Source organism: Alexandromys fortis, unplaced genomic scaffold, assembly GCF_014885135.2.
Source record: "Alexandromys fortis isolate MF-2015 unplaced genomic scaffold, M_Fortis_MF-2015_v1.1 scaffold_216, whole genome shotgun sequence".
In the NCBI taxonomy this organism is placed as follows: domain Eukaryota; kingdom Metazoa; phylum Chordata; class Mammalia; order Rodentia; family Cricetidae; genus Alexandromys; species Alexandromys fortis.
Genome location: NW_026068089.1, coordinates 402,276 through 416,214, shown reverse-complemented (window position 1 = coordinate 416,214; position 13,939 = coordinate 402,276). Strand labels below are relative to the sequence as shown.

Genomic DNA, 13,939 nt, shown 5'->3' with positions numbered 1-13,939 from the left:
CTGCCTTAAACAACAGCAAAAGTAAAGCAACTGAAGTAGCTAAGACACCAGGCTATGATTAGAAAACTGGAAGTCAAGGCTCTACCTCCAATCCAAACATTCTTTTTTCATTTTCTTTTTTTTTTTTTGAGAGAGTCTCTCTGTATAGCCACGGTTGTCCTTAAACTCACAGAGATCCGCTTTTCTCTGCCTCCCAAGTGCTAAGATTAATGCTGTGTACCATCACACCCAGCTCCAAACTTTCTTTGGCTACACAAAAACACTAAGACCCAAACATGTCAAAATATTTAATCTCTGTAATGAGCCTCAGCCCCACACTGCCACTTATCCGACAGCCTCCACAAACTGTCAGAAGGGCACAAGCCGGGAGGACCGCAGACACCACGGCACTTTAGTCCAGCAGGTTTGAGAGCCATTGTGGCCCTAGCTCTTGCAGTGGATGGTGTGCATGGGAGGTCTTTCCATCGCATGCCTCAAGCCTGCTGCTCAGGAGGAAAGGCTGAACTCTACAGGACTCCCGATGTCTTCTGTTCTTCTGCAGCCTGGCGCCGGGCACTGCGCAGCTGGAAATACCGGTAGGCTCGGACACTGCAGAGGTAACCCCCGTATACAGTGAGCAGCATCATGGAGGCAGAGAAGGTCTTGTAGCCAATGTCAGCTAACTGCTTGGCAGTTGGCATGTCTTCCCCTACAAAAAACAGACTGGAGTTGGTCTCCAGGACAGGCCTCATCTCCCTCCTTAGAGCCATTCTTTATTGTCTACATCTTTACTTCATGGACACATCCTGCTCCTGCGACAGTGACCCCACGTGGAGCTCTGGGCTTAGAGGGTGAATAGAGGCTGCACGTGAGGTAGACAGAAGGCCGGAGCAGGTCCATCTGGATGCCGTCACAGCCAACACCCAGCCCTCCTTGTCTGTGCTTTAAAAAACCATTAGCCCACCCAGACTGTGCTGGGAATCAAACCCAGGTCCTCGAGAAGAGCAGTAAGTACTCTTAACTGCTGAGCCATCTCTCCAGCCTTAGAACATTTTAATCAGACTGCTTAACTGTGGTAGCAGATTCTACCCTCATGTTAGGACCCAAGGGTAGATTCAAGCATGCGGGGAGAGGGTGGGTCCTAGTCTCAGTTTAGTGATACTGAATAAATCCCCCTTTTCTGTTTTTCACTATTTATCTGGCTTTTTCAGTTTCCTGAGACTTATTAGGACTTTCAGGACACAGGCTCCGGCCCTCAGAGGACAGTCGGTTAGGACCACCTGATAAACAGGAGACTGTCTCTGGTTAGGTCCAAGGTTGAAGTCAATTTAGTGCAGTGACCTGGGAGAGGGGCTCTAGGCCTTAGGTAAACACTGGGCTCCAGCAGGCTTTAAATCCTGCACGATCCACGTGTCTAGTATTCTTCCAGGTCAGAGCATCACAGCCGCCTCACCCCAAAGATAAAAGTTTAAATTTTTAGAGTTTAGATGGTGGGGTTACAAGAATGGGTAGGTAACGAAATCAAGAAAATTCTAGGTGTTTGCGCTTTTTCGAGACAGTCTTGCTCTGCAGCCTTGGCTAGCCGCACAATCCTCCTTTCTCTGCCCACTTAGTGCTTGAATCACGGGGTACCAGTCACCCAGCCTTGCTGACAAGCTGGCTCCATCTTGTTCACTGATAAGGATCTGAGTATGTTCTAAAATGGGATGGAGCTCAGTTGGGAGAGTACTTGCCCAGCACGCACAAAGCAGGGCGTTCAATCCCCAGCACTGAATTCAATGGAGGGCCGGGCGGTGGTGGCGCACGCCTTTAATCCCAGCACTCGGGAGGCAGAGGCAGGCGGATCTCTGTGAGTTTGAGACCAGCCTGGTCTACAAGACCTAGTTCCAGGACAGGCTCCAAAACCACAGAGAAACCCTGTCTCGAAAAACCAAAAAAAAAAAAAAAAGAATTCAATGGAGGAAATCCTAGCACCCAGGATGTGAGGCAGGAGGATCCTAAATTCGAGATCAGCCTTAGCTACTTAATGAATCCCAGGCCAGTATGGGCTACTTGAGACTCTGTCCAAAAAAGTGGGGAGGGGCTGATACAAACAGAAGCAAATCCAGGATAAACTCAGAAAAACTGAATTAGAAGCTCAGGTACAAGGGTCAGCTTTGGAAATAAGAGAAACTTTTGAGATTGGTAAAACGTTTCGTAGGACATCTGATGCACATTCTTTTTTTTTTTTCTACAAAAGCTGTTAGGACATGTAGGAATGGACTGCGGGTTACAGAAAAAAAATACGGGAAGAATAATCAGGATAAATGCCACAAAAGTGCAATCGTAAGGGTTGTGAGACTCTTGATTTTCTACCCTCAAACGTGATAGAGCTCACGGCTCATGTTTCTGGAAAGTTCAGAGCCCCTCATCATAGACCCCTTCGCTCTAGTTCTGGGTTTGGTCCGAAACACTGTCCAGTTGAATCAAACACACACAAAAATAAAAATCGCTTGGAGTCCACAGAAAAGGGCTTGTGACTAACGGATCGGAAAAGGAAAGCAGGGGACCCCATAGTGTGTCAGATCGTCAGGTGGTGAAGACCGGAGAGACGCGGCTTTGCGTGAGAAGCTGGCGGAAGCTCTGGGGTTGGGCTGCATTCATAGGAAGACGGGCAGATTTAGCAGAGGGAGGGCAGTCAGGGGACCGGGCGGTTGCGGTCGTGGTCGCGGCCACCCGGCTACCGGAGCGGACGCGGGCGCCGCGCGCTCTCAAGGGCACAGGCCGAAGACCGGGGGAGCGGGCAAGCCGGGGAGCTTGGGAGGGAAGCGGGGAGAGCGGGAGAACGGAGCCTCCCGGTCCGCGGCCTACCTGGATGCTGCAGCTGGGCCGCGTCAGTCCGCCACTTGCAGTCAGAGTCTAGCGGCAGAAATCACCCGAGCGCCTCAGTCACTGGTGCGAAGCCCTGGCTGTGACCCCCGCAACCCTGCGAAAACCCGCCCACTGGGGCGGGAGCCGGTTTCAAACTTCCGTTTCCGTCTCTCTCTTCCTGGCTCCGCACGCTCAGACTCGTCTTCCTTTCCGAAAGGCTCATTGAATTCTGGGGGTTGTGGTCCTGCTCCATCAAAAGCGTTTCTTGGTACCCCAAACTTGGAAAACCGGAAAATTTTTAGCCAATCCTCAGTTTATGATGCTGTGACGTAAACTGTAGTTAGGGAGATTCTCTCAGACTCCTCCAGAGACGGACCGTGCGCCCCCTAGTGCTTGTAGCGGCCCTTTACAGGGTGATCCGTATCGGACCTGCACTATGGGGCCACAGCGCAAGGAAAGACTCGCTAGTGTTTCTGCCTTGTGCGCAGCCTCCTCGTATGCAGGCTGCGTTGCAGAGCCCTTAAGAAACGCTGGGGGAAGACTCTGTGACAGTTTGGATGGAGGAGGGGAATAGGACGCGGGGGCGACGGGAGAAAGGAGGGGGTAAAGTTGGATGCTAATGCTGATTGATGCCCCCGAGAGTGGCTGCTGTTATCTAAGAACGGTCTTTCTTTCACACTGTGTAAAACATGCATGCAGTGATACATGACCCCGCACCCTGCCACATGCACCGGCGCAAAAACCTCGCCAACTCTTCCAGTTTCTGGAAAAAACACACTTTATTGGGTGGACAAGTGGCCTGACAGAAGGCCTCAGATTCACAGTTGACTGACTGGTCAGAGTACAGGTGTTAGAATCTATGTCTGCATCCTACCCCAGCCTCCTGGGAGGCAGCTCTGAATTCAGTCAATGCGTGGGAGGGTTCCGGCCCAGCACGATGGATGAAAGGGCTCCCCCTTTTCACCTTACCCGACCTTCGTTGGTAAGACCGAATTCTTAAGGGCTAGGAGCAGAGAAGAGCTTGGCACTTTAGTGTGTTAGTTTAACATAAAGCTGGCGAGAGCCACAGTGTGCCAGTTGCTGCCACACACGAAATGGAGACCCCTGCTGGAGGATGAAACCTCTCTCGACTCTCAGGGGCTATTTATAGCTAGGGCTCCAGGCTGCTGATCTGTGACATTCTCGGCTGCCCCGGCCTTGGAAAAAGGCCAGTGCAGAGCACACTTCCCATCCCCCATCCTGTTCTTCCCTCACCCCAGGTCAAGTTGTTTGCTGTGGTCCCTCCCTTGACTTTCCCAGCTCCTGGTGTGTGGTCAGAGCTTCACGAGGACCTCATTCCCAGGAGAGCTGGCACTGGACTCTCAAGAGTCACCAGCCACTGTGGAAACCTACCGAACCTTTGAGCTACTTCAGATGCTGACTAGCACTCCTGGTAGTCTGAGGACAGCTGAAGGCAAAGAGTCAAGACTATGGGATGGATGAAGGAGCTGAAGAAGATGAGTAGGAATCATGCGTTGTGTTAAACAAGAAGGTGGTGCTGACGCCAAAGCGAAGCGGCCTTGTGGGGAGGACCCTGAGAAGAAAGATGGGGCTGGGAAGGAAAGGCTAGCTGACACTTCCCCCAGCCAGAGCTACTGACTAAGAGGGCGGGACAAATAAGAAGGTCAGGGGAGCCTGGGTGATCTGAGCCTGCTATGAAAAAGTGTAGCTAGCTCTGTCAGCAGATTAAATTCCTGCTCCCCAAAGAGGGTGCTGGTGACCTGGTACAGGCAAGGAAAAGCTTTGAAAGGTCACACAGGGTGGGGAGGCGCTGGCAAAGCTCTAGGAACCAGGAAGTCATTGGGAAGCATGGCCAGCCCCCGGGCCAGAGATGCCAGTCTTGAGCAACTCTTGTGCCAGCATAGCCTGGGGAGGGGATGGAGAATGAGCAGAGGCTTCTGAGAATGCAGTTGTTGCTAGGAGAAGTTAGAAGGAAGTTGTTGGAGATCTTTGTATTTTGCTAGCAAACACTGAGATCATTGATGCTGCGTGTGGCCTAGCAGAGGTCAGCCATGGGATCTCTGGGGTCTCTGTCAGCTCAGGTGTCCAGACCCTTCCCTTGGCAGCCTTTGCCTCCTTCTTCCTGTCACTTAATGGGCTGGGGACAAAGTCCCAGTGTGTGTGTGTGTGTGAGGCAGCAAAGGGCAGCCCTTGCCCTGCACCTTCCCTTCCCCCCATCCCATCCCCGGAGCAGGCAGCGCTGGGGCTTGATTCTACACTTCCCAGAAGACAGCGAGGAAGCACCAATCCTGAAGGGGCCGCAGGCTCTGCAGCAATCCTGTATCTCCAGGTGTGTAGCTGAGGCCCACAGTCTCAGTGTCTGTCAGTGAGGACCCTGCTGGCTGAGAGTGCTGGAGCTCAGTCTTATGACAGCTGTCACAAGCTTCTGCTTGTCTCCGGTGGGGCAAAGGAGCTGCCTGTCCTGTGCCCTGGCTCCACTCACATGTGTTCTGGGTGGTTCTGCAGGCAGTGAATGAATTCACCCACTGGCTGCCCTTCTTAGCACACTTTGTACACAGCCGTGAACAAGGGAAACCTAGAGTGAGAAGGAGACTCAGCTTAGTCCCCCACAAACACCCAGACCCATCCAGTCCAGACTCCGGGCCGCAGCCACCTCTTCCCTAGCCTCTGGGAGTTCAGGCAGAAGGCAGCTGCCATCTCTCAGATACCACCTGCCAGGAATCTGAATTCCTAACCATAGGATTTGGGGTGCTATCTGCCCTGATCTTACCATACTGTACTTGCTTATCTGAGTTCCAGGCTTTAAGAGATTTTTGTTTTAGACTGAGTAACCGTCTAACTCTGTGGACCTCAGTGCCATTGGCTGTTCAATGGGTCCAGTATGATAAAGTAGCAACAATGTAGTCATTTATATTTGATGTGACAGTATACTGTGCCCGTTATTTCTTGTCATCCTCGAGTAGCTATTTCCTACACTCAAAGTCACGAGCTGTCCTTCTGAACCTGCACCATACCCTCTTCATCTGGGATTCTCTCCGTGCTCCCTGGAAAGGAGCACTCTGAGGCACAGCCTGTCCTCAGTCAGAACCTAGGACAGGTGTCGGGGGACAGAAATGGTGGCTTTCTGGGAATAGACAAAGGGGTAAGACAGTCAAGTGAGTTTTCCTGTCCTAGAACTCCAGCTCCTAGAGCAGGAGACAGGGAGGACAGCTCAGAAAGTGGAGACTGAGCAGAAGGGTCCAAACAGCTACTGTAAAGATCACAACAAGGTGAGCTGGCTGAGGATGCCCCAGACTCTGCAAGCCCTCTCTGTCACATAGGGCGTGTGGGGTTCAAGAAGATGTCCCAAGAGGAGTGACAATCAACCTCTAGCTCCCATGCCTATGGGCCGAGGCAGGCACTCACTGGTTCACGAGGCCCTTGTGTTGAAGGATGCTGTGTAGCTCCCGGGCTGTCTGGGGCCCCTGGAGCTTCTGCCCATTCAGCATCTCTTTCTCCAGCTGCTCGATGGACTGTGAAGAAAACCACACGTGGATGGAAGTTAGAGCAGGTCTGTCTGAGCAGGAAGGTCCAGGGTCTCGCGGGGATCCTCTTCAGGGCCTCGAGCAGCGCTGTGTGGGCAAGCCCTCTACTTCTGAGCAGCTCTCCAGGCCATGTTCATTTCTGCTTGCCTGCCTGCTTTTGAGTCGGAGTCTGGCTACATGGCTCATGCTGGCCTCGTGGGCATAATTCTCCTACCTCAACCTCCCTGTTGATCACCCACACCTTGATACCCGCATGCCTACCTTTCCAGTGCGAGCAAAGGCCTCTGCCACCTTGCGGTTCCGCCCTCCGTAGCAGGTAGTGATGAGGTCGGCAACACCACAGCTCTCCAGGAAGGTGGCCGAGGACACGGAGCCACTGCAGAAGAGTTTGGCAAAGGCGATCATCTCCATGAGCCCCAGCCGGATCACTGCTGCCTTGGTGTTGTCTCCAAAGCCGAGCCCATCACAGAAGCCAGCCCCGACGGCCACTATATTCTTTGAGGAGTAGAAGGGCAGGGGTGAGTAAGTTTCCTCTCCAGAGGCTCCATGGTGCTATCATATCAATCACGACACGCCCACTAAGTGAAGTATGATGTGGCCTCTTAAACTGTGTCCTCTGCCTCCTGATTCCCCGTTTAAAACATGTCTTTTCCTCTCACTCTCTCTCTGTGTGTGTGTGTGTGTGTGTGTGTCTGTGCAGATATATCTGTGTGTCTGTGTGTAGAAGCCAAAGACTGACATGGTTTTCCTCAATCACTTTTCACCTTTATTATTATTTTGCCAGACAAGGCCTCATCATGAACTTGAGCTGGCCTAGAACTCTCTATGTAGACCAGGCTGGCCTCAAAGTCCCAGAGATCTGCCTGTCTCGGCCTCCCGAGTGCTGGAATGAAAGGCGTGTGCTCCCTGGAGATGAAAGGCTTCCAGCCAATAGCCTTTTGGGTACCGCCCATTAGGGCGTGGTCTGAGGTGCCGCGCGTGGCGTGCTTACTCTCTTGGGTGGTGGTTGGAGATTTGTTCACAGCTTCCAGCGCCTACAGAGAAGATTGCGGCTCTCTACCCTTATTGGGAGTTTTCCACCAAATAAATATTTGTTATCCTTTATTCCAGGCTGCCATGGACTTCATTATGCCTTCAGCTCCCCACTCCAAAGCCGCCTCTGTACCCTCTCACCTTCAAGGCCCCACAAATCTCCACTGTGTCTACCTCTTGTACCACAGTGATGCGGAAGTTGGGCGTCTGCATCAGCTCCTTCAGGAGCTGTCCCTGGGCCACATCCTTGCAGCCTAAAATGGAGAGGGGGTAAGGCTTTTTATTTTTATCTTTAAAGTGGGCTCTTGCTGTGTTGCCCAGGCTGGCCTGGAACTCTTGGGCTCGAGAAGACCTCCTGCTTCTGTCTCCTGAGTAGCTGGGTCTATAGGTGCACACCACTGCACAAGTACCTGGCAAAGGGAAACCTGACTGTCCCTCAAACACCAGTCAAAGCAAGAGGCACAGCCCCTCCTCCCGGATGTCCCATCCCCGCCCTCAGCTCTGTTGTTTTCTTCTTTCCCTGCCCAGTGGGATTAGCGAAAGAGCTGGGAAGCAGCTAGAGCTTCGTGGTGTGGACAGGGGCTCTCACCAATGGTTGTCTCACAGAACTTCTCCTCGGCCACCTCGCTGGCAATGTTGGCCCCCATCAGCACGCTCATGGGGATGCCAAGGCGTTCCCCAATCACTTCAGAGATGAGCTTCAGCCCTTTGGGGCCCTCGTCTACTCCCTGGGCATAGGATGGGGCTCAGGCCAGCTGTCTTTTATACCCAGCTAAGGGTTTCCCTCCCAAGCCCACTGCTTAACTGTGTCCCTCTCCAGAGGTGCTGCCCCAGCCCCACCCAGTCCAGACTTGCTATGAGGAGACTAGATAGCAGTGTCCCATCAGACTCTCCCCATCCACTCTCAACCAGCCTTCCTCTCCAAAGTACTCTCTAGACGCCCCAGCCCACTTCCAGCCCAAGGACTGTTCCAAACCAGCTGCTCCATCATCTCCCAAGCCGTCTCACTTCTCTCTCTCAGCTAAACTCTGACACATCTGCCTCCAAAGCTGGGTTGTTTTCCTCAAGCAACCTGGCAGCTGACTCTTCCTCCCTCCCTTCCTTCTTTTTCCTGTGCTGGGGATTGAACCCAGGACTTCATGCATGCTAGGTAAATTCTCTACCACTAAGCCACACTCCCAGGCCCAACTGCTTTCTTTACTCTCTCCAAAGCCGGTCACTCCCATCTCTGGACTCTTTCTGTCTATTCTTTCTGCTTACTTCACTTACTGCCCAAACCCCACAACAGTTAGCTGCATTCCACCCCCACCCCCAGTAGGGGGTCCCTGGTACCTTAATAAGAGATATGCCAATTGTATTGGCTTTCAAGTGACCTTTGAGCTGGTCACAGATCTTGCCAATGAACTGATGGGGCACCACGAAGATCAGGATGTCAGCACCTGTAGCAGCCTGGACCACATCTGGGATAGCCACCTGTGGGAACACCAGATGCTCATGTGTCTAGAAGAACTCTCCTTGTCCCTAGGGAGACTCCATTCAATTCTGAGCCAGCCTTCAAGCCAAAGAGTGGTGTTGGGGGAGGGAGGGCACTCTGAACTTCTTGGGTTCCCTGTCCCCAGCTGTCATGCCTCCTTCGCTCCAGCTCTCCTGGGTCCTTAAGGCCTCTGGGAGCGCTCCTGGCTACAGCTACTCTTAGCCCTTGGCTATGGGTCAGTGAAGATTGCCAAAGGCAGCCTTGGCTTGGCAGGAGGAAGAGGCCAAGTAAGATTTCACCACCGCTTCTTAGGGGCCCTAACTTGGCAGGGAGAACCCACATCTTTGTGCCTATTCTCTGCTCCCCTTTTCTAGGCAAGAAAAGAACCATATAGATTTGACCAGAGACCAAAAGTCCAACGATCGGCCTTCAAATCTAAAAGCCAGTGAATGAGTAACAGGATTAGGGTTCAGGGCCGACATGAGAGACTGAACCCAAGTCTAGGAGCCTGAGAACCAGCCTTTGGTTGCCATGGAGACCAACTTCTCCCTCTCCCCTCCTTTTCCGTCTAAGCATCTATAAGGGGAGGTACATTCAGATCCAGAAAGAGCCCAAAGGGACAGTTTAGAGGCTGTGCGAGGCGAGGGCACTCCAGGTCTAGAGCATCCCACCTGAGATACTCCCTCAGGCCAGCTGGCACCTAAAGTGGCCTCCTCTCCGGAGAAGACACCTCAAAGTCAGACTTGAGTGTCAACTGTTTCACACTCTCCCTTGCCCCCCTCTTTCCTCACAGCGAGTTGGGGACTCACCACGTTGGGGGGCAGCTTGTGCCCTGGCAGGTATTTAACATTCTCATGCTGTGTGTTGATGATCTCAGTTAGCTTTCTGCCCCCGATGTCTTCCTCAAACACCCACATGGTCACCCGTGGGTCAAAGTGTGCCAGGCGAGCTGCATTGCTGCCCACGATCTTGGCAATGGCTGAGCCCCTGTTGGGAGGGGAAACACAGGGAAGTGGAGTAGGGGGGAAGGGAGGAAAGAGTCTTCTAGGTAGGACCTCAAAAAGCTTGTTGGATGTTTTACGACCTGCCTCTTGTCACCCCTCCCCGCCCCCATTTGTGGCAAATGTGCCTCCCACGACTGGCAATAGAGAGGAGATCCAGTCTACCCTAATCTTTGCTGTTGGGGAGGTGGGCCAACTTTCTGACCCCACCCCAAACTCTAGCAGCTTTTCAGGCAGGGATAGGAGCAGAGAGCCCTCTGCTCACCTTCCTATGGTGAACATGTGCAGCCGCCCAGGCAGGCACAGCTAGGGAGGGCTGGGCACAGTGCACAGTAAGCACTGGAGATCGCAGCAGGAGTCCAACAGGCTCCGGAGGGCATTTCCTACCTTCTGCCTGCTTCCCGCCCACCCAGCCTCCCTCTGGGGAGCCCCTCTGCCTTTGGAGGAGCCTGCCCTTCACCCATGCCCTTCAGAGAATCGCTTACCAGTTCCCGGAGCCGACAATGCAGACTTTCTTGCCAGCCATGGTGCCGCTTCTAGCTTCTCTGCCCCAGCGGGTGTAGGCTCTGAGTATTTAACTCCACCACACGTGGGTGCAGCCAAGCTCCGCCTCTGAGGTGGCCCAGACGCTGGTGCCTAGGGATAGGGATTTTGGCCCAGAAAAAGGGGAGTAAAGGGTAGAGACAGGTGGGGAACAGGAGTGGGGCAGAGACCAGACCAGCTTTTCCTCTCCGGTTTGCAGCAGATGGTGCTGGCCAGTTTCTTCCCTTTTGCCTTGGCCTTAGTGTCCCACCTACTTGCTATGGGCTAATCCCAAGAACCAGTCCCCACTTTTTCCTTGGCCCCCAGCACTGAAATAAATCGCAACTAACAGACTTGGGCATGGTGATGCACTCTGTGAGTTCAAGTCCAACCTGGTCTACAGAGTGAGACCCCCATCTCAAAAAAAGTAAGGAAGAAGGGAGAAAAAAAGGAGCTGGGGGTGGTGGTGCATGCCTTTAATCCCAGCACTCGGGAGGCAGAGGCAGGCGGATCTTTGTGAGTTCGAGGCCAACCTGGTCACAAGAGCTAGAAGAGCTAGTTCCAGGACAGGCTTCAAAGCCACAGAGAAACCCTGTCTCAAAAAAAAAAAAAAAAGGAACTAGCATTAGTGACAAATGTGGGGATATTCAAAGGCGACTCATCACCTCTCGCACTGGCCCTAACACACTAGCACACACCCTACCCCTATCGCGGCTCCAGTTTTGTTCTCTAGCATTCATTCCCCTGGTGGTGACTGGGTGAGAGGCTCAGGGACTGTGAAGCCACTTCTAGGGGTATTCCACCTACAAGATAAGGGGCTGCTGTGGCTTAGGTACCTCAGACCAAGTATAAACTATTCCAGGAGAAGCTGGGAGTGGTGGCGCACACCTTTAATCCCAGCCCTTGGGAAGCAGAGGCAAGGGGATCTCTCTGAGTTTGTGGCCATCCTGGTCTACAGAGTGAATTCCTGGACAGCCAGGGCTACACAGAGAAACCCTGTCCTGAAAAGACCAGAGAACAAGGTTATCTTGGTTCATACCAGGGACCTCCAATGATTCATTTCACCTCAGATAATCCCCATTTGAAGGTCTAAAGAGGGAAGGCAAGAAAGGTCAAAGGTAGGCCTCCACTGCCACGTGGCCCACAGTTCTTCCAGGCTTCAGGAAAGGGCAGAGAGGTGGTGGCCAGTATGTGTGCTGTCCCAAAGAGCCTTGATGTTTCCTTCAATTTCTTTTCTCTGCTTCTGCCTAGCCCCCTGGGAGCCTTAAGTTAAATAGCTGTTTACAGAACAAGAAAGGGGAAGAGAAGCCAAGCTTAGAGCAGCACCATCTAAGGCTCAGGGGTACCCGTGTCTCTGGGAGCTCTGTGGTCTCCGATGCCCATAAGTGACTTTGGGGGAGGGGAGAATGTCAACCCACATCTTGCAGTTTAGGCTCCATGACATCCATGGCTGTTTGACTAAGGGGAGGAGCTTGGGTTTCCAAGCTGCTCTGGAAAGCAGTGCTGCACCTTGACCCACAGGGCAGACACCACTGTCTGCTCATGTGCAGACCTCCTGGCTTGGCAAGCCAGTAAGCGCAGTGTTGCCATCCTCCAGGCTACCACTGGCCAGTAACAGTAATCAGCACTAGGTTAGAGGGGAGCCTCGGTGGAGCAGGGGTAAGTGAGTAGGAGGTCAAGGCTGGAAGCATGTCTTTTCTCAGTTCGGGATTCCACAGAAAAAGCCCACCGTATTATTATGACCAGGCAGTCCCTATGAAACATGAAATCGGTTGGTTGTTTTTCTTCTAACAAGCTCCTCTAATGCAGAGCCAGCCTCCCACAGAGCACTCCTTTATCACACTGGCACCACGACAAAGGCTCCGGTGCCAGGCTGCCAGCTGGGAGCACTGATTATGAGTGGTGGAAGAAAGGATGTTCCTGTCCCTGGCACATATGATCAGAACCCTAAAGAATTGGGCATTTATGCATGAAATGAATGCCTTGCTTTGGCCTAAATGCTCCCATCTTTTTGTCCCTCCAGTCCTATTACGTAGTGTAGAGAAACAAAGCACATGGCCATTCACCCAGGAATAAAGGGGATACTCGTTACAGGAAGTTATCTGTGCCGCCAAAGCTTCTCCAAGAGTCAGCTCTAGAGTACCTGCTTGAAATTCATGATTCAGGAGCTGGAGAGATGGTTCAGTGGTTAAGAGCACTGACTACTCTTCCAGAGGACCCAGGTTCAATTCCCAGCAATCACATGGCTGGTTATCATTGTCTGTAACTCCAGTTCCAGGGAACTTGACACCCTTGGCAAAACACCAGTGAACATAAAATAAAAATAAGTAAGAAATTCATGATTAATTAGTCAGTCATTAAACATGCAATTAGCCTGAGTGAGAAAAGATGCTATTTCTGTGCCCCTGCCATCCAATTTCTCTATCCCAAGTTATCATACCTCTTTCCCTTCTCAACTGTGAGAGACCACTATGTTCTAGATTGAGTAGACAGACAAGGCTGGCACATTTCCACCCACCTACTCAATGGCTAAGGTTTTATTTTTGTGAAACAGGGTCTATGCAGTCCTGGCTGACCTCAGACTCACAGAGATCCTCCCACCTTAGTGCTGGGATTAGAGGACTGTGCCAATGTGCTGCCCCAATGGGTAAAATTTGCTTCCCACCCTTCCTGGACGAGGGCAGTGAGGCCCCAGGTGAGAGTAGGCGGAACTATAGATTCCTGAGCAGCAGCCAGGCAACCCTCTACTCAGCACAAGACTAAAGCAGCCATTCCACACTGGGCTATCAACAGACTTCTTACATTGGACATCCTAATAATACACATCTGTCATCTCCACTTGGGGACTGAGGCAGGTGGACAGTGAGTTTAAGGTCGACCTTGGTTACATACAGAGGCCCCAATCACAAAAATACAACACAAAGAAAATCCTGGGGCCTTTAAAAGTGGAATCTCAAAAGGCAGATCAGTAAATTGGTGGTTTTGTACAGAAAATACAAATGCCTGCTGTCACCAGGGCCTTGGCAACAGCCGAATGGACTTGTGCCCTGGGGAGAGTAGGGCCTGGTTTCATCAACATGAAGGGGCCACAGACACTAAGGACAGGTTGTTCCAGCCAGCGACCTTGAGATTTCAAGGACAAGGGAGAAGCTAGCATTGCCACTGCCTTGTCTTCTTGATGGATGGAGGTGGGTGCAACCGTCTCAAGAGCATGGCTTGTTTGGGTAAGACTCATTTCTCCAGACCCCCAGAGCCTGGCTCAACTGACATCTATCAAGTGCTCAAAAAACACTTGTCAAATAAAGAGGGCACTGGGTAGGGAAGATGGTTCTACAAAAACCTCAGAGCTGGGCGGAATCCCAGCACTTGGGAGGCAGAGGCAGGCGGATCTCTGTGAGTTCGAGACCAGCCTGGTCTACAAGAGCTAGTTCCAGGACAGGCTCCAAAACCACAGAGAAACCCTGTCTCGAAAAACCATAAAAAACAAACAAACAAACAACAACAACAACAAAAAAACCCAGACAGCAGCAACCCCAGACAGACTAAAGGAGGCCCTC

At 52.2% G+C, this 13,939-nt stretch overlaps 2 protein-coding genes across 3 annotated transcripts; both read right to left on the bottom strand.

Annotated features, from left to right (window-relative positions):
* Positions 1-272: 272 nt before the first annotated feature.
* Cox14 (cytochrome c oxidase assembly factor COX14) lies at positions 273-2,995 on the bottom strand. The gene is made up of 2 exons (XM_050122433.1): positions 2,830-2,995; positions 273-688 (listed from the first exon to the last, which is right to left on the bottom strand). The coding sequence occupies exon 2, from the start codon at positions 678-680 to the stop codon at positions 507-509; it is 174 nt and encodes a 57-aa protein (XP_049978390.1). The 5' UTR covers positions 681-688; positions 2,830-2,995; the 3' UTR covers positions 273-506.
* Positions 2,996-3,589: 594 nt separating this feature from the next.
* Gpd1 (glycerol-3-phosphate dehydrogenase 1) lies at positions 3,590-10,490 on the bottom strand. 2 transcript variants are annotated; one of them, XM_050122425.1, is made up of 8 exons: positions 10,346-10,490; positions 9,669-9,846; positions 8,718-8,858; positions 7,975-8,113; positions 7,527-7,639; positions 6,615-6,848; positions 6,235-6,341; positions 3,590-5,404 (listed from the first exon to the last, which is right to left on the bottom strand). In XM_050122425.1, the coding sequence occupies exons 1-8, from the start codon at positions 10,384-10,386 to the stop codon at positions 5,368-5,370; spliced, it is 990 nt and encodes a 329-aa protein (XP_049978382.1). In that variant the 5' UTR covers positions 10,387-10,490; the 3' UTR covers positions 3,590-5,367. The 2 variants fall into 2 exon arrangements, with proteins under 2 accessions (XP_049978382.1, XP_049978383.1); XM_050122426.1 differs by lacking the exon at positions 3,590-5,404 and having other exon boundaries at positions 6,294-6,504.
* Between the last annotated feature and the right edge of the window lie 3,449 nt (positions 10,491-13,939).

Bases quoted from the DNA above. Each gene is read 5' to 3' on its own strand.
- Cox14 (XM_050122433.1), bottom strand. From the start codon at position 680: ATGCCAACTGCCAAGCAGTTAGCTGACATTGGCTACAAGACCTTCTCT.
- Gpd1 (XM_050122425.1), bottom strand. From the start codon at position 10,386: ATGGCTGGCAAGAAAGTCTGCATTGTCGGCTCCGGGAACTG. The intron at 9,847-10,345 runs GTAAGCGATTCT...CCCTCCCAACAG, and splicing joins ATTGTCGGCTCCGGGAACTG to GGGCTCAGCCATTGCCAAGA. The intron at 6,342-6,614 runs GTAGGCATGCGG...TTTTCTTCACAG, and splicing joins CCTTTGCTCGCACTGGAAAG to TCCATCGAGCAGCTGGAGAA.